This window comes from Oryctolagus cuniculus, chromosome 8 (assembly GCF_964237555.1).
Source record: "Oryctolagus cuniculus chromosome 8, mOryCun1.1, whole genome shotgun sequence".
NCBI lineage: Eukaryota > Metazoa > Chordata > Mammalia > Lagomorpha > Leporidae > Oryctolagus > Oryctolagus cuniculus.
Window position 1 is genome coordinate 89,729,954 of NC_091439.1, and position 19,577 is coordinate 89,749,530.

Below are 19,577 nucleotides of genomic sequence, written 5' to 3' on the forward strand. Positions count from 1 at the left end.
AGGCCCTTGCACTTGGTGCATTAGCCATAGCAGCTAAGCACTCAGTCTGTGCCTAGCAGGTTTTTTTTTTTTTAAGATTTATTTATTTATTTGGAAGGAAGAGTGAGAGAGAGAGAGAGGTCTTCCATCCACTGGTTCATTCCTCAAATGGCCTTAACAGCCAGGCCTGGGCCAGATGGAAGCCAGGAGCCAGGGGCTTCTTCCAGGTCTCCTACAGGGGTGCAGGGGCCCAAGCACTTGGGCCATCTTCTGCTGCTTTCCCAGGTGCATTGGCAGAGAGCTGGATTGGAAGTAGAGCAGCTGGGATTTGAACCAGTGCCCATATGGGATGCCGGCACTGCAGGCGGTGGCTCTACCCACTACACCACAGCGCCACCCCCTTGTGCCTAGCATTCTACCTGGATTACAGATTCATGCAGATTTAAATCTCACAACAGCCCTCCACATTATGTTATTGCTTGTTTTTACAGGTGAGGACACTGAGGCGCACAGCCATGTGTCCCAGCAGGCGTGGCCGTGCAATGGTGCAGGGGGTCCTCCCTCCGCCTCTGGCCCGGGTGCTCAGTCCCGACTCACAGCAGCTCTCACCGGAGAGGAACCCACATACCTGAGAGAGGGGGATTATGTGATAGGACCGTGTGCCGCTCAGATCCCCGCCATTGCTGAGGAATTAGATGTGCAGATGTTAATTTTCCAGCCAATTAAGATGACTCCTTTTGGTTTCCGTCGCTCAGCTAGGGCTATTATTTCTAAAATTAGTCCTCTCTAAAATCAGTCATGCATTTCCGCCCTGGTTAACAGCATCATGGAGTGTAAGTCAATCATTTCTTAATGACTAGAACTGTCATCATGAGTAACAAATGTTAAATCTACAGCCCCAGACTGATGAGCCTCTCTACCAATTCTGGGGACCACACCAGCTGCTTTTTTAAATATTTATTTATTTATTTATTTGAAAGGCAGAGTTGCAGAAAAGCAGAGGCAGAGAGAGAGAGAGAGAGAGAGAGAGGTCCTCCATCACTGGTTCACTCCCAAATGGCAGCAATGGGCCAGAGCTGTGTCGATCAGAAGCCAGGAGCCAGGAGCTTCTTCCAAGTCTCCCATGCGGGTGCAGGAGCCCAAGGACTTGGGCCATCTTCCATTTCTTCCCAGGCCATAGCAGAGAGCTGGATCGGAAGTGGAGCAGCCAGGACTTGAACCGACGCCCATATGGGATGCCAGCACTGCAGGTGGCAGCTGGCCCCAACACTAGCTGACTTTTTTTTTTTTTTTTTTTTTTTTGACAGGCAGAGTGGACAGTGAGAGAGAGAGACAGAGAGAAAGGTCTTCCTTTGCCGTTGGTTCACCCTCCAATGGCCGCCACGGCCGGTGCGCTGCGGCCGGCGCACGGCGCTGATCCGATGGCAGGAGCCAGGAGCCAGGTGCTTTTCCTGGTCTCCCATGGGGTGCAGGGCCCAAGCACCTGGGCCATCCTCCACTGCACTCCCTGGCCACAGCAGAGAGCTGGCCTGGAAGAGGGGCAACCGGGACAGAATCCGGCGCCCCGACCGGGACTAGAACCCGGTGTGCCGGCGCCGCTAGGCAGAGGATTAGCCTAGTGAGCCGCGGCGCCGGCCACTAGCTGCTTTTAAATGGGCTTTCCTTCATTCCTTGTCTAGGCCCATATGGGATGCCAGCACTGCAGGTGGCAGCTGGCCCAACACCAACAGCGCTGGCCCCCACACCAGCTGCTTTTAAATGGGCTTTCCTTCATTCCTTTTTAGGCCCAAGGTTGGCTTTCTGTCTAAACCCATTTGTGTTTCTAAAGGTTTTGTGAGTCTTCTGATGCTTTTTGCCCTCCATCTGCCACTCACTGGAGCCATCCCTGTTTCTCATTGGCTATGGTCGATCTACTTGGTGGTGGGGGGAGATTTAGGTACCTGGGTTTATTGGTGGTGGTGTTCAGACCACATGTCTGTGCCCCGCGGCCATCCTGGGAGGCCAGATCGACAGGAGTGTTGAGGAGGGACGCCTCCTGGTTCCCTCCAGCCATCATCTGCTTTTGGAGAGGAGGGCTCTGAGTCTCCCTCCCTGGTTTCTGGGGCTCTGCAGAGTGGGAGGCCGCTCCCGGCAGCCCCTGGCACGCCTTCCTTTAGCTAGAGCCACGCTGTGAGGGCCTTGGGTGGCTGAGGGGGCTTCGTGTGCCAGAGGCCTGCCAGAGGAATTGCATTTACTGTGGTTGAGAAACACTGGCTTTGGCCTCTGCTGGGTTCACTTGCAAGGCGGGAAGTGATTGGCATCTTCATGCTCAATTTCCCTTTCAAATGTTCATTCTTACAGGGTCAGCAATAAAGAATATTTTGATTTTTATTTTCCTTTAATAATTTTTATAACATTGAACTGTCCACTTTGTTCTTATTTGAAACACAAACACAGAGAGAGCTTCCATGTGCTGGTTCACTCCCCCAAATGCCTGCAACAGCCAGTACAGGGCCAGGCTGAAGCCAGGAGCTCAGAACTCAACCCAGGGCTCCCCCTATGGGTGGCAGAGACCCAACTACTCCGGCCGTCACCTGGTACTATGAGGGTTTGCATTAACAGAGAGCTGGAATTGGGAGTGGAACCCAGACACTCCAATATGGGATGCAGATGTCCCAATGATTTTTTTATTCAAGATTTATTTTTATTTATTTGAAAGCCAGAGTTACAGAGCGAGAGGTAGAGACAGAGAGAACGAGAATCTCCCATTCACTGGTTCACTCCCCAGATGGCTGCAGCAGCCAGTGCTGGGCCAGACCGAAACCAGGCGTCAGGAGCTTCATCCAAGTCTCCTACGTGGTAGGTACAGGGGCCCAAGCACTTGGGCCATCTTCTGCTGTTCTTCCCAGGCCAACAGCAGGGAGCTGGATCGGAAGTGGAGCAGCCGGAACTTGACTGGCCCCAATATGGGATGCCGGCATCGCAGGTTGCAGCTTTATCCACTACACCATGATATCTTAATCACTGTTAAGCACCCACCCCAGGAAAACATTTTAAAAATCCTCTCAGAGTCAGTAAACAAAAACAAGCATAAATGAAAGAGGCCGTAGGCTTGGGATGGCTCAGGCTTCTGGGTTCACTACCTCGGCTTGGGAGAAGAGAACAAAGAGCAAGACAGAGCCAGGTCACGGACTGCTGATACTGGTCTGAAACTCAGCCAGGTGGGTCCCTGGGTTTGCGCCTACTCTGAGTCCCAGGCCTTGGTGTCCTGCGCTGGAAGTTTGTCTACGTGTGAATAGGTGTTCACCGTGGGGGCGCTTTTTCCTGCTTCTCTTCCCTGAGCGGTGCACTGGCCGGGTGCACTTGCCAGGTGCTGTTGCTGGGCACGCATGTGCCGAGGCAGAGCACTCAGCGTGCAGAAGCAGCCTGCCTCTGAAGACACGGGGCCCCTCCAGGCCCTCTCTTCAGCAGGCTCCGCGCACAGGGAGAGGACCAGGACTGGTTGTTCCCTTTCTGCATGCACCGGCCTTGGCTGGGCCAGGGCTCCGCCATGAAATCTCTCCTCCTCCACACCCTCACTGTCGCTCCCCCATTCGAGGAGGAACGACACAGGACCCTGCGCTGTTCTTTTGTCTGCTCGGCCCTTCCTGGGTTTGCTGCTGGTCCTTCCCGGGTTGGCTGCCGACCCTTCCACCTCCGTGGAGGGGCGGCTCCCCCTACCACTTTCCCCACTTCCGCGGGGGAGCGGCACACCGCCAGCCGGCTCTCTCGGGGGCTGCTCAGATGTTATCCGGATGTTCCTGGTGCATGTTGTCTCTCTCCTCCTTTATAGTCCTCTTCCACCAATCCCAACTCTGCTATCCACACACCGAGTACGCTGCTCTCCTCCAATCAGGAGCAGGATCAGCTCCTGCAGCTTATCAGTCAAATTGGCGAGAGGCAGCTGTGTAGAAGTTGTTTACTCCTCTCCCAGCGCCATATTGTGGGAGAGCAGATGCATAGAATAAGTCTTAATTCCAGTAACTTAGTCTAGTCCCAGTTGCTCCCCACACCTCACGAGTCTCGTTGTCTCCCCTTCTGTGTGTCGGGTCTGGGGACCAAGATTTTAAACCTGGTTCTGATACTTCCTGGTGGTCTTGGGTCTCCATTTGTTCAGGAAAGAGTGGCCCTTCTGCCACTATTCCAGGCCCCGAGGAAGTGAGACACTTGCTCTCTTTTACCACGGGCCGGCTGGCAGGATTAAGTGAAACAACATGAAATCTTGTGCCTTCAGCCCTTTGCCGAGCCATGGCAGTGTCAGGTGTTGCCCTGAATACTAGACATAGCTTGGTGTTTGGTGCATTTGTTTATTTGAAAGGTAGACAGAAAAAGAGATAGGTGTGTGTGTGTGTGTGTGTGTGTGTGTGTGAGACAGAGATTTCCCATTCACTCTTTCACTCACCAAATGCCCACAATGGCCAGGGCTGAGCCAGGTTGAAGTCAGGAGCTGGGAACTCAGTCTAGGCCTCCCACATCTACGGCAGGGACAGAACTACTTGAGCCATCACCAGCTGCCTTTCAGGGTGCACATTAGCAGGGAGCTACAGCCCCAAGCAGAGCCAGAACTTGAACCCGGCCCTCTGATATGGGACGTGGGCATCCTGAGTGGCATCTTAACTGCTGTGCCGAACACCCACCCTTCCCGGAAGAACATTGCCAGTTTCACCCTTAGCTTGCGTGCAGTCCTACCTATGGTTACATGGTGGCCCTTCCCAAGCCAACTGACATCACTCAGCAGTTTACACATGGACTGCAGACTCCACAGGTGGGCGAGCAAGGCCCCCACGTGCTGCTGTGACTGACACAGGCACAGAGAGGGCGCAGAGGGCAGCTGCCGCCAAGGGCCTTCCCAGCCTGGATCTGTGCTGTAAGCCCCTGGCTGAGCTCTGGGCAACAGAAACATTATAGGAGCCTCCTCGGTAACTTAAGATTTTTCCAGTACCACATCCAAAAAAGTAAAAGGGAATAGACAAAACACATTTTAATCACATATTTTTATTTTACCCATTGTATCTCAGCTAGCATGATTTCAAAGTAATCAATATAAAAAAGTTAAGGAGACATTTACGTTGTTTATATTGTTTCTGAATCCTGGCGTTTGTTTTGCACTTACAGCCTCTCAATTCGGAGTAGCCATGATCTCATTATCTTTTCTTTCTTTTTTAAGATGTATTTGTTTATTTGAAGTCAGAGTTACAGAGAGAGGTAGGGAGAGATCTTCCTTCTTCTGGTTCACTCTCCAAATGACTGCAACAACCAGGTCTGGGCCAAGCCGAAGCCAGGAGCCAGGAACTCCCTCCAGGTCTCCCAGGAGTGGTAGGGACCCGAGTTCTTGGTCATCTGCTGCCTTCCCAGTGGCACCAGCAGGGAGCTGGACCTGAGACTCCAACCAGCACCCTGATACCGGATGTCAGTGTCACAAGTGGCGGCTTAACTCACTGCACCACAGCCCTGGCCCCCACGGGCATCAAGTTTTTAAATGAGTTTTCAACTGAATTCGAGTTAACAATCAAAGGGCGAGGGAGGCATTTTGCCTAGCAGTTCCGATGCCCACGTCCCATATGGGAATGCTTGTCTTTCGTCCAGGTCCCACCCCAGTTCTGGCTTCTCAGTAACATGTAGCCTCCTACTCAAGTAGGCGGGTCTCTGCCACCCATGTGGTAGGCCTGCATTGAGTCCCTACCTCCTGGCTTCTGCTTGGCACAGCCCTAGCTGTTGCTGGCATTTAGGGAGTGAACCAGCAGGTGGAAGTTCTCACTCTCATTCCCTGCCTCTCAAAAAAGAAAGAAAAAGTCATTGGTAGGACGATTGACATTCAAATGGAATTCATGCAAGGACCAAGCCATAACCCAGGGGCAAGGTCACAGACTTGGTTCCTTGGCCAAGGTGACCCTTGACGTGCCTCTCAGGTTGTAATGGACAAGAATGAAAGCATTCTTTGAGAAGATTCCATCCTGGGCCTCATTTCCTTCCCACAAGTATAGCCTTAATCTCCAGTTGTTGAGGACTTAGCATCTGTGGTCTCTCTAAATAATGGCTGTACTGAGAATGTTATATTGAAAATATAACTTTGATGCTGAACCAAAGGAAAATTATGTCTTGCTAATTACAGTGGTGCCTATTTTCAAATAAGATTTTTTTTTTTTTTTAGGGAGCTCAGAAACAAAGCAAACATTCAGTTTGGAGATAATGGAACAACAATATCTGCTGTTAGCAACAAGGCCTATGTGTTTGAACGAAACCAATCTGTCGGAGACCCTAAAATTGACTTAATTAGGACATTAAATATTCCTGTCTTGGTAAGTAGGCATTTTAGTATCATTATTGTAGATTTTAGAGGAAAAGGAAAAACTAAGTTAAGGCTAGTATGGTTTTTAGTTTAACAGCTAGTATGTTATGTTAAAATATATAAAAAGAAAAATACACTTTTCTTTCATTAACATTCATCTTAGACATTTTTTTCTGAGGTCTATCAAACAAGGGCTTTTTAAATGATGAGGAAATGTGGATTTTAGGACTTGTTTCCACAGTTTCTTCCTGAGTGTTCAGGATTAGCACTTTTGCACATACACGTGTCCCTAGGACATTTTTGGTAGCTAATAATTTAAAACATTTATTTGCCCCTTATTTGGACTCAGAAATTCTAGGAGAATTTGCATGCCACCTCTCGGTTCAGATTTCTCCCTTGGATTTTAATTTTCAAAATGCATAAGCTGACCTTTTCCTCCCTTTTCCAGTAGAATCACAGCCTACTGCGATTCCCTTGGGCTCTGTGTGTGACAGCAAGGCCAACTCCTAACTCCCATCCCTCACCTTTGTACCGAGACCCAGGAAACTTCACCGACGCCAGCCTCTTCTGAGGCTCCTCCCACTCCTGGGTGACAGCTCCAGAACAGCTGGGCACTGCTGATGGAGCCCAGATCTAACCCACCCTGCACCTTGTGGGTTTATTATAAGGCCCACCCCCCACGGCCCGCTTCCTGCCGGCTCAGGAGGGAGGTGGCGCCACCTTGTGGTCAGCGATGCCAATGCGTTTACAAGAGCTTTTCCTGCTGCACTGTTTGGTTAACTCAGAGCCTGAAAGTGGGCCTGTGAGCCTGCCCTGACCAAACGTGCTGTGACAAAGGACAGTATCTGCAGTCAGGGAGGAGCTGGCCGGCTGACTGGTTGCCTATTTAATCCCAACATTTACATCTAAGTTTCCAGCCGCTTTGCTGAGGGAGGGTCATAGCAGAGTGGGATGGGGGGGGCTGTGCAGGGGACGGGGGGCCGTGCAGGGGACGGGGGGCCATGCAGGGGACGGGGGCCGTGCAGGGGACGGGGGGCCGTGCAGGGGACGGGGGGCCGTGCAGGGGACGGGGGGCCGTGCAGGGGACGGGGGCCGTGCAGGGGACGGGGGGCCGTGCAGGGGACGGGGGGCCGTGCAGGGGACGGGGGCCGTGCAGGGGACGGGGGGCCGTGCAGGGGACAGGGGACTGTGCAGGGGACGGGGGCCGTGCAGGGGACGGGGGCCGTGCAGGCGATGCTGCTGTGCTGACTTGCTTTGCTCCTCAGACTGTCATAGAGTTGGCCCAGAACCCCCTCCTCCGGGAGATCGTGGAGGCCATGCTGAAAGCCTACCAGCAGAAGCTCTTTGTGACGCACACGGTGGACGAATTGCTGTGGGGCTACAAAGACGAGATCCTGTCCCTCATCCACGTTTTCCGATCTGACATCTCCCCCTATTTCGGCCTGTTCTACGGGGTAAGTGAGCTTTCTTCGCGGGGCCTCTTTGCTGAGCTGGTGGTGAGACTAGGCATCCACGCTGGGTGTCACCTTTCTTTAACTTCCTTCCTCCTTTTTCTCTTCCTCATTCTCTCCCTTCCATCCCTCTACCCTTCCTTCCTTCTCTTTTTTCTTTGCTTCCTTTCTTCCTTCCATTTATTTGAAAGGCAGAGAGACAGATAGACTACCCATCTGCTGGTTCACAACCCAAATGCCCACAACAGCCAGAGCTGGAACAGACCACAGTGAAGAGCCAGGAACTCCATCGTGGTCTCCCATGCGGGTAACAGTGACCCAAGCAGGTGACAGCCATCACCTGCCGCCTCCCAAGGCACACGTCAGTAGGAAGCTTGGATGAGAATCAGTCGGGACTTGAACTCAGGTGCTCTGAAATGGGCTGCAGCCATTCCAAGCAGTGTGTTGCCTGCTGCTCTGCTCTGATGCCTGCCCCCAGGGTGCACCTTATCTTTGAGTTTTTTTCCTAGGAGAACGTCAGAATTGCCTCAAGTTCTAGATGTTTTATAGAGTATATAGGAAATAAGAACGTGAGTTTTTGTAGAAAATAAAAACTGGAGGAAAATGGGTAGTTGGAAGTTTGATTAAAGACACATCTCAGGAATTAAGGGTAGGTTAGGGGTAGGCGGTGAGAATGTGGTGAGCTTGCTCATCTCTAAGTTTGTAGCCATTTTCTGGCTCTGCCTGTCTAGTGGTCTTACTCTCATCAACTAACGCCTTAGCATTTGTGTTCCTCCATGGTAAATGGCTGTGGTTCTGTGCCTTTGCCTTCAAGGGCATACTTGCTTTTCAAACAAAACTGTAAGCAAGTTTAAAAACAAAAAGATTTATCTGAAAGGCAAAGTGACAGCAGGAGATCTTCCATCCACTGGTTCACTCCCCAAACGACTGCAACAGCCCAACCTGAGCCAGGCTGAAGCCAGGAGCCCGGAACTCCTACAGGGGTAACAGGAGCCCACGTACTTGGGCCGTCTCCTACTGCTTTTCCAGGTGCATCAGCAGGGAGCTGAATCAGAAGTAGAACAGCCAAGACTCAAACCAGTGCTCTGATACAGGATGCTGGCGTCCCAGGTGGTAACTTAACCCGCTGCACCACAATGCCAGTTCTGTAAGCAAGTTTTTAAGTATTATCTATGCAAGAGGCAGGGGTCCTAAACGTGGAGTCTCTGTGACTTTAAATCCTTCACTCTGGGGAGCAGCCTGGAGAGATGTTCCCAGGAAGGTCGGGTCTCGGGATGCAGCTTCCTCTGGACCTGAGCGAGCACAGGGGTCTGGTTAAGCTGTGACCACACCTCCCTTCCAGAAACCTCTCCGGGAGTGCCTCCCACAGAGCCATACAGAGGTTCCCTCATGGCCCTTTCTGTCCCACAGGTCTCCATCCTTCTGCCACGTGGATCTGCTTGCTACTCTCTCAGTATTCCTCAGATGCTTTTCACTGTAGGCCTTGCTTGTTTGTGATCATAGGACCACACTGTCTGAGACCAACGCTGTGAGAGTGACATGAGCTAATTCAGGCACACATCTTAGCCCAGGGCCAGGAATGGCATGAATACAGATGGCCCCCAACTTAGGAACTGTTCCATTGAGGATTCCTCAACCATCACATGGCGGGAGAGCCATGCACCTGCAGTAGAAATCAGACTTTGAGGCCAGCGCCGTGGCTCACTAGGCTAATCCTCCGCCTGCGGCGCTGGCACACCGGGTTCTAGTCCCGGTTGGGGCGCCGGATTCTGTCCCGGTTGCCCCTCTTCCAGACCAGCTCTCTGCTGTGGCCCGGGAAGGCAGTGGAGGATGGCCCAAGTGCTTGGGCCCTGCACCCCATGGGAGACCAGGAGAAGCACCTGGCTCCTGGCTTCGGATCAGCGTGGTGCGCCGGCTGCAGTGGCCATTGGAGGGTGAACCAACGGTAAAGGAAGACCTTTCTCTCTGTCTCTCTCTCACTGTCCACTCTGCCTGTCAAAAAAAAAGAAAGAAATCAGACTTTGAGTGTTGAAGTTTGGTCTTTTCCTGGGCGGGTGGTCTGATCCCCTTATGTCATGCGGGGCAGCGTCGGCGAGCCCTGCTCCCGGTCAGCACTGAGACTGCATGAGGCAACCCCCAGTTCTCGGCTGCGTGGTGTTCTCTTCTGTGCGAGTCAGCAAATTTCCATGCAGGATTGTTTCAACTGGCGATGAGTTCACCAGGATTGGCCTCAGCCTCAATCCAGGCGCACCTGCTCTCAGTTGTTAGTGCCCATGGCTTGATTGTTCTTGAGCAGCTGGGCCTCATACTGGTTCGCAGAAATTGTAGCTCCGTCCCCATGGAAAGCTTTTGGACAAATGTGTAGGGTCTGTGTGTGCCCGTGCAAAATGTAACTCAGAGACAATCTACAACTGAGGAGACCTTCACTGAAGACAGGACTAAGTTAGTCCCAGTGGTGCAGCTGTTTTTATAGGATTGGACCCTAGTGTTGACTTTTTTCTTTAAAAATTTGTTTTCTTTGAAAGGCAGAGTTACAGAGAGACAGAGATAGAGATGGTCCACCCACTGGTTCACTCACCCAAATGACTACAATGGCCAGGGCTGGGCCAGGCTGAAGCCCTGAGCTCCTTCTGGGTCTCCCACATGGATGGCAGGGGCCTAAGCACTTGGGCCATCTTGCACTGCTTTCTCAGGCCATTAGCAGGAAACTGGTTTGGAAGTGGAGCAGCTGGGATTTGAACCGCCACCCATATGGGATGCTGGCACTGCAGCCAGCAGCTTTATCCACTAAGCCATAATACCTGCCCCTAGGTTTTTTTTAATTAAGATATAATCCACTTAGCATAATATTCACCATTTTAAAATGTAGAATTCAGTGGTTTTTAGTATATTCACAAGGCTTGGCAACCACCACCACTCCTATCTAATTCTGGAACAATTTCATCATCCCTAAAGAAGCCACTCCCCACTAGCATCACGCCCTTTCCTCTCACTGCGCCCTCTCCAGCTTTTGACAGCCACTGATCTAGTTTTTGTCTCGAAGGATTTGCCTGTTTAGGCCATTTCATGTAACCAGAATCATTCCATATGTGACCCTTTGTGTCTTGTTTCTTAAATTCGGTGTAATGTTTTGGGGGCTCACCCACCTGGTACCATGCGTCAGTACCTCATTTGTCCTTGCTACTGACCAGTACCCGTTGAAAGGACACGTGCTTGTGTTTTTGCTCCTCTGTCCAGCAGCTGAAAGGCCACTGGGTGATGTCCACTTTAGTGCTGCTAAAACACTGGGCAGATGTCTCAGAGTGGAGTTCTCTTGGATTTTACAAGAGTACTTTAAGATGTTCATAGGAAATTAAAACTTAAAATACAATGTACATTTTCTCTGAGCTTTTGGAAGATAAGGCTGGGGACGTGGGGATCCCGCGGATTCTGCATATCTTTTTGAGGAACTCCAGCCGTGATTCTCAGCAGCCACATTTTTGCATTCCCACCAGCAGTGTCTAAAGCTCCCAGTGTCTCCACTTCCTAATCCTTGTCATTTTCCTTCTATTTTTTATTTTATCTTACTTAAAAATGTATTTATTTATTTATTTATTTGAAAGCACTACAGAGAGAGAGGGAGCTCGAGAGAGAGATAGCCAAAAGAGGGAGCCAAGAGCTTCACCTGGGTCTCACATGGGTGGCAGGGACCCAAACTTGAGCCATCTTCTGCTGCTTTCCCAGGACATTAGCAGGGAGCTGGATGGGAAGTGGAGTAGCCAGGACGTGAACCAGTGCCCATATGGGGTGCCAGCACTGCAGGCAGTGGCTTCACCCGCTGTGCTATAATGCAGACCCCCTTTTATTTTTTTAAAAAAGACTTATTTTATTTATCTGAAAGAGTAACAGAAAAGAGGGAGAGAGAGATCCTCCATCTGCTGGTTCACTCCCCAAATGGTGACAATAGGCCAGGGCTAGGCCAGAAGAAGCCAGGAGCCCAGAGCTCGATCTGGGTTTTCCCCCGGGGTAGCAGGGGCTCAAGCACTTGGGCCATCCTCCACTGCTTTCCCAGGCACCTTAGCAGGGAGCTGGGTCGGAAGCAGAGTATCTGGGACAGTAACAGTACACTGATAGGGGACGCCAGCAGTGGCTTAACCTGCTGCACCACAACACCAGCCCCTTCCTTTAAAAAAAAAAAAAAAAAGTGTCATCCTCAACTGGAAACCATTGTGCTTAAGTGAAATAAGCCAGTCCCGGAAAGACAGATATCATATGTTTTCCCTGATCCTTGGTAACTGGTGGAGTACCTAAAATGTAGTGTGTTGGAGTGCAGTGCACATTTTGAGATTCCATGATTGTTTACAGCTTGTCTCTTCTGTTGAGGAACAATATTGGATTTTTTAAATATACCATTTGTTGAGCTCTTTTACTTACTGTAGGGTTAACCTTACAATCACTAAGTAAACCAAGTAGATCTTTGTAAAAATCGGGAGTGGGAATGGGAGAGGGAAGAGGAAGAAGGGTTTTTGGTGTGAAGCAGTATCTCCTTGAGGAGCGATGTGCATTTTCCGAAAGACTAATGATGTTAGGGGCCAGCACTGTGGCGCAATGGGTTAACACCCTGGCCTGAAGTGCTGGCATCCCATGTGGGCGCTGGTTCTAATCCCGGCTGCTCCACTTCCAATCCAGCTCTCTGCTATGGCCTGGGATAGCAGTAGAATTTGGCCCAAGTCCTTGGGCCCCTGCACCCACGTGGGAGACCCAGAAGAAGCTCCTGGCTCCTGGCTTCAAATCAGCTCAGCTCTGGCCCTTGTGGCCATCTAGGGAATGAACCAGCGGATGGAAGACCTCTCTCGATCTCTGCCTCTCTCTCTAACACTCTCAAATAAATAAAAAATAAAATAAAAATAAATAAATAAATCACATAGTTGATATGGTGTTTAGCAAAATAGTCATTGTGTTGCCTAGTCCTGTTCAATCTCAAATAGCAACTAGTTTCATGAAGATTAAATTAGTTACTGTATCAGTCTGGGTTCTCTTGGAAGCAGAATTGATGCAATTATTTTGAGTTATACATAGTTTTTTCTTCATAGTATCCATTTCCATGGACTTTTTGAAGACCCTGTTTGTGCATGGATTTCACGTACTTTTAATTCAGTTTTCCACAAACTTTTCTATGTATCCTGTGTGTGTGTGTTTAGTATAATAAAGAGTTTAATCAGTTTACCTGTGTATTCATACACATGTATGTATCTATACACACATGTATGTGTGTGTTTGCACATACGCACACATACGCACACACACAGATTTATATTGAGGAATCGGCTTGTGTGACGGTGGGGCCTGGCGTGGCTGAAACCCACAGGGCAGCCGAGCAGGCCGGAAGCTCAGGCAGGATCTCCGTGTTGCAGGCTTCAGAATTGCTTCTCAGAAAACTTCAGTTTTTGCTTTCCAGGCTTTGAACTGATTGGCCGAGGCCCAGGCACACGTCACTGAGGAGACTGTACGGAAGTTAACTGAGGGTAGATGTAGTCACGCGAGAAATGCCTTCCCACCACGTCTAGACTGGTGTTTGGCCAAACAACAGGGCACCCCGCCACCACCTCGCTGTAAAGTGACCGTATTCACCTATTTTCAGAAAAACGGGACTAATGACGGAGACTATGTGTTCCTCACCGGAGAAGACAGTTACCTTAACTTTACAAAGATTGTGGAATGGAATGGAAAAACGTAAGTCTAATGATTTATCAGTTTGATTTTTTTCCAATTTTTAAAATTAAGCTGAATAGTTACCTCTGCATTGTCTAAAAAATTTTTAGCACTCATTTTTTGATGAAAAGTATAAATATGTAATTAGTATTGTAGTTACAATTTTACAAATCAGATTGGTGGCTATACACCTGGTAAATTAAATATTAATTATTTGTAGACTTATGTCCAGGTGTGGACTACTACAGACAGTGAAAAGTCTCTCATCCAAAACGATCATGGAACAATGTGTAGCAGATGAACATGCTTTGCAAGCCATTACTTCTTTGAAGGATGCAAGGGAGAGGTTCTCCTTTAATTTAATTCCAATTTTTTGGACTTTTGGTGTATTTTATTTAAGGATTTATTTATTTGAAAGGCAGAGTTACAGAGAGTGAGAGAGAGCACTTGGAGCCAGGAGATTCATCTGGGTCTCCCACATGGGTGTTGGGGCCCAAGCACTTGGGCCATCTCCCTCTGCTTTCCCAGGCACATTAGCAGGGAGCTGGACTGGAAGTGGAGCAGCCGGAACTTGAACCGGCACCCACATGGGATGCTGACATTGCAGACTGCGGCTTAACCCACTGTGCCACAACTCCATCCCCAGATATATTTTCATCTGAAGATGAAATGCACTTGGATTTGTTATTATAGCATTCTGTGGGATGGAACCAATGAAAGCCTCCAACAAACACCTTTCACTAAAGTTAAAATCCAGTGTGAGTGTTTGATCTAGCAGTTAAAATGCCAGCATCCTGCAACGGGGTGCCTGAGTTCAAGCCCTGGCTCCAGCTCCTGACTCCAGCTTCCTACTAATGCAGGCCCGAGCAGCAAAAGTGACAATGCAAGTGACTGAGTTCCTGCCACCTGTGTGGGAGACCTGCATTGAGTTCCCGCCCTCAGTCCCAGCCCTGGATGTTGTGGGTGCCTGGGGAGTGAGCCAACAGATGGGGTGCTTTCTCTCTGTCTGTCTGCAACCAAGTTTAACAGAGACAAAAATGACCTGCTCTTTCAGTTCACAGTGCAAGAAAGGAAGGGAGCTCGGGGCTATTAGTAGAAGGAGGGAGGACGGATTCCTAATGGCCAGAACCCCGCAGCAGACACCCACCGGCCTCCAAGTGCTCGTGTTGGAACACGGCTGCCTCTCCGGTGGGGGCCTGCTTTTTCTGCTGGCACTCCTGTGTCCGTGTGTGGGTCAGACACTGGGGACAGCCGGCTGCGGTGAAAACTGGAGAAGGCGCAGCCCTTACAGCACCTCCCCTCCCCTCCTCTCCCTCCCTCCCCCCTGCCCACCATGCTTATCCATTCCAGGGCACTTGACTGGTGGGCCACGGACAAGTGCAACATGATCAATGGCACGGATGGCGACTCTTTTCACCCACTCATCACCAGCGATGAAGTCCTCTATGTCTTCCCATCTGATCTCTGCAGGTAAGGACTTTCAAAGCCTGGGCTTTTTTAAAAAAGATTTATTTATTTGTTTGAAAGGCAGAGTTATAGAGAGGCAGAGGCACACACACAGAGAGAGAGAGATCTTCCATCACTGGTTCACTTAAGAGATAGGTCTTTGAGCCTAAGGAATATATGTAGATAATATTATCATATATTATGCATAGCTTTTGTGACAAAGGCTTACAGTGCATCTAGAGACCATACAAGCGAACTTCAAAAACGTCATAGAAAATAGAATTCAAAGAGACTTATTCTGATGCAAAAAAAATTGAAATCCATGCTCGGATTTTTTGCATCATATGCATTGTCCCTGAACTCCCTGAAGACTGCTCTTAGACACGGATTTCACATGGTCTGCTCCAGAATAAATTTATCTGTTAATTCTACTTTCCCTGGGCTGTCTGAAGTTTCCCTTGGTGGCCAGGGCTCCGCAGCCCAGACCCGAGCCCGCCTGCCTTGGTGGGCTCAGTGCCGCCACTGAGAGCTGTGTGACCGTGGGCAAGCTACTAAACTCGCGGTGCCTCCCCTCCCTCACCTGTGAAACAAGGCGAGAAGCAGTTACACACAGGGGCTGTTACACGGACAGATGAGATGCTGTGGATAAGCCACTGGGCCTGGGGCCAGTACCATGGCACATAACAGTACGTGTTGGCTGTTCCACCCAGCATGAAGTCCGACCTGGCCACCTTCTTCCAGTCAGCGCTACACAGACGCTAAACAAGTGACCCTGGAGTCTGTCGCAGAGTGTATAGAGGTTTGTGTAGCTATAACCTTGCAGCTCATCGTGTCCACTCTCACTCCCCGCTCCTGCCTTCCCTTCCCTCCCAGTGCAGCGGACTAAGTCTCCGTGTGGCCGGTCTGCTCCTTCTCCCGCCTTCCCCCAGCAAACTGTGGCAGGAGCCACCAGGCCCACACAGCCACCCACGCCCGCAGGCTCCTTCTGCGGCTCTGCCGCCCAGGCCTTAGTGGCACTTGTCAGCACTGGTTCGCATCCTCACTCCTCCAGGATCTTGTGTCTAATTGCACCTGCCACCCTGACAGTCATGCCAGAGACGTCAGTGCCTCCCCCGCCCCCCAGTCTCCCTCCTCTTGGATTTATTCAGTCACCAAGTGCTGTCCCTCCCTTCTGGTGCTGGAACTCGTGCCACCTCTCGGGTGGCTGTCCGTGCACTGCAGCAACCCCTTTCAGCCGGCACAGGGTGCGTCCCCCTTCCCTCCAGCCAGCGGCTCAGCTGGGACATGTTTATCACAGGCCTAAAGGGAGAGAAAGTGTATTGAGTGCAATGAGTGCAACTCAGAAGGGCCATGGGAAGTTTTTAAAATTTGGCACGGAGGGAAGACTTTCCTGTGTGGCATAAACACTTGCAAGAGCCACATGGCGCTGTTGGGAGAGCCAGAGACCGCTGCAGTCCTGCACAGGTGGGCTCCCAGCCTCAGCGCTCTGTGTGTCATGTGCATGCAAGGGAACCAACAGGGAAACACCCACTGCAACGCTGTTTGTCATGCTGACAAACTGGAAGCAACCCAAATGCCTCCATAAAGGAGAATATAGTAAATTGTAGTACACTCACATGTTGCAATAGCACCTAGGACTTAAAATCAGAACGAGAGCTGTGCACATTAATGTAGTAAACATTAAGTGTAATGCTGAGTGGAGAAGCAAGTCACAGAAAGCGATATGGTTTGCTGCCTGCATGTTTAAAACAGCAAGCGGTGCCACACGTTGCTTATTTATGGATGTATGTGTGAAGGTATATAGGCTGCAAGGGGATGAAGCACACTTTTCCTCAGGCAGAGAGACAAAGAATGAAACCAGGAGCACTGTAAGGAGAGCTCTGTTTGGGTCTGTAACATATTTTTTTATTATTCATTTGATGGAGGGTACAGAGGCATTGTTAAAATATTTTTTCTCTATCTTCCTGTTTGTCTGGAACATTTTATTAAGAACATACTGGGACCAGTATTGTGGTGTAGTGGGTTGAGCCACTGCCTGCAGTGCAGACATCACACATGAGTGCGGGGTCAAGTCTGAATGGCTTTGCTTCTGAGCGGGCTCCCTGCTAACGTGCCTGGGAGAACATCGGAACTGCCTGAGTGCTTGGGCCCCTGCTACCCATCGCCGAGGCCTGGATAGAATTCTGGTCTTTGAGACCATGTGGGGAGTGAACCAGCAGATAGAAGATTTCAGTCTTTCTCTCTCTCTCTCCCCTCCTCCTCCCCCACCCACCCCTGTCTCTCCCCTCTCTGTAATTCTGCCTTTCAAATCAAGAAGTAAATCTGAGAAAAGAGAACTAAAGGCTATCAGGGTGGGGTGTGTAACAGAAGGCAGCTCCCACGTCCGTTGTTTGTTGTACGAGAGACGCACCCACACGTCTGGTTCAAAGAAGAAAACTTGGGGCAGGCATTTGGTGCCCTGGTTAAGACACCTCTTAAAACGCAGAATCCTCTATTGGAGTGCTAGGGCTCGCTCCCTCTTTTTTTAATGTGTCATCATTCCAAAGTTACTTTCCACCCGTTCTGTTTTTTCTTGGCCTTGTTGGGGCACTGCCACAGTGGCTACCTCTTACACGTCTTCCAGGACCACCCATCTCCTGCTTGATTGAGCCGGGAGAGTGCGCGTACCCCAGACGGCCCCGACAGCTGCCGTCGCCTGCCCGTCTGGGGGCTGGCTCTGCCGCAGGGAGCCTGCGCTGACGGTTTCTCCTCGCACCCTCACAGGTCGGTGTACATCACTTTCAGCGGCTTCGAGAGTGTCCAGGGAGTGCCTGCCCTCCGGTACAAGTTGCCCGCAGAAATATTAGCCAACACCTCCGAGAACGCCGGCTTCTGTCTCCCGCAGGGAAACTGCCTGGGCTCGGGCGTGCTCAACGCCAGCATCTGCAAGGACGGTGAGCGCTCAGAGAGGGACCCGGGCGTGGGGGCGCACGAGCAGTAGGCATGGTCAGTGCCATGGAAAGGGGCGTTCGGACTTTGTTCCGGAGTCAGCTTTCATAGCATGGCTATCAAGAGGAGAAGGTTAGGCCGGCGCCGTGGCTCACTAGGCTAATCCTCCACCTGTGGTGCTGGTAACCCGGGTTCTAGTCCCGGTTGGGGCTCCGGATTCTGTCCTGGTTGCCCCTCTTCCAGTCCAGCTCTCTGCTGTGGCCCGGGAGTGCAGTGGAGGATGGCCCAAATGCTTGGGCCCTGCACCGGCCCGGGAGACCAGGAGGAAGTGCCTGGCACTTGGCTTCGGATCAGCGCAGCGCCAGCTGTAGCGGCCATTTGGGGTGGTGAACCAACGGAAGGAAGGCCTTTCTCTGTCTCCCTCTCACTGTCTAACTCTGCCTGTGCAAAAGAGGAAAAAAAAGGAGAAGGTTGGCTTTTCCGTAATGCACTTTGAATCAAGAGTGCCGTGTTGTGGTGTTACAAGACTTGATAGTCGCAAGGCCGTGACTGTGTGTGACTGTGAGGTGTCACTGGGCACGTGGTGTTCTCTTTACGAAGTAGTACACGTGGTTAATACATGTGAGGCACTGAACGCGTTCACATTCCAAGCCACGCTGCGAGGAAACACTGGACAACTCACCTTTAAAAAAAGTCCCTATCAGGGCGGCACTGTGGCATAGCGGGAAAAGCTGCTGCCTGCAGTGCCGGTATCCCATTCGGGTGCTGGTTCGAGTCCTGGCTGCTCCATATCCAATCCAGCTCTCTGCTATGACCTGGGAAAGCAGTGGAAGATGATCCAAGTCCTTCGGCTCCTGCTCTTGTGTGGGAGACCTGGAGGAAGCTCCTGGCTCCTGGCTTCAGATTGGCACAGCTCTAGCCATTGGGGCCATTTTGGGAGTGTGGACCAGGGGATGGATGACCTTTCTCTCCCTCCCTCTATCCTCCCTCTCTCTCTCTCTCTCTCTCTCTGCTTCTGCCTCTGCCTCTCTGCAACCCTGCCTTTCAAATAAATAAATCTTTAAAAAATAAATAAATAAGTCCCTATCTTTTCTTTTAAAGATTTAATTTTTTATATATTTGAAAGACAGAGTCACAGAGAGAGAGAGAAAACTTCTATCCGCTGGTTCACTCCCTCAGTGGCCACAATGGCTGTGGCTGGGCCAGGCTGAAGCCAGGAGCCAAGAGCTTCCTTCGGGTCTCCCACATGGGTACAGGGGCCCAAGCACTTGAGCCATCCTCCACTGCTTTCCCAGGCGCATTAGCAGAGAGCTAGGTTGGAAGTGGAGCAGCTGGGTCTCGAACTAGTGCCCCATGGGATACCAGAGTCACAGGCATCGGCTTTACCTGCTACGCCACAGTGCTGGCCCCTGAGAGTCCCTGTGGTGGCAAAGGTTCTCAGTGATGGGGAAGCAGAGTTCGTTTTAGAACTGGCCACGGTTTCCCCGTGTTCCTTAGCCTCGGAGCTGCTCCGCCCCGTGTCCGTGAGTGAGGCCAAGCTATCGCCGGTACAGCTGGCAGATGGATTTTCCTGGTTGTGATGGTCCTAGGCTGCAGAATTGCTCACAGCAGCCTTATAAGAAAGGCATTCGGTGGCCTGTCTTTCTAACTGTGGCAGTCAGCGCAGCTCTGGCCATTGCAGCCATCTGGGGAGTGAACCAGCGGATGGAAGCCCTCTCTCTCCCTCACCCTCTCCCTCTGTCTGTCTGTAACTCTGCCTCTCAAGTAAGTCAGGA

General features: G+C 50.9%; 1 protein-coding gene across 1 annotated transcript in view; it reads left to right on the plus strand.

The window, feature by feature from the left end:
- SCARB2 (scavenger receptor class B member 2) overlaps nt 1–19,577 on the plus strand; it is a 73,064-nt gene that overhangs the window by 40,924 nt on the left and 12,563 nt on the right. Inside the window, exons 3-7 of the mRNA XM_002717104.5 lie at nt 6,149–6,296; nt 7,552–7,740; nt 13,358–13,449; nt 14,779–14,898; nt 17,638–17,807. Coding sequence (XP_002717150.1) covers nt 6,149–6,296; nt 7,552–7,740; nt 13,358–13,449; nt 14,779–14,898; nt 17,638–17,807 — 719 coding nt within the window. The remainder of the gene's footprint in view (nt 1–6,148; nt 6,297–7,551; nt 7,741–13,357; nt 13,450–14,778; nt 14,899–17,637; nt 17,808–19,577) is intronic.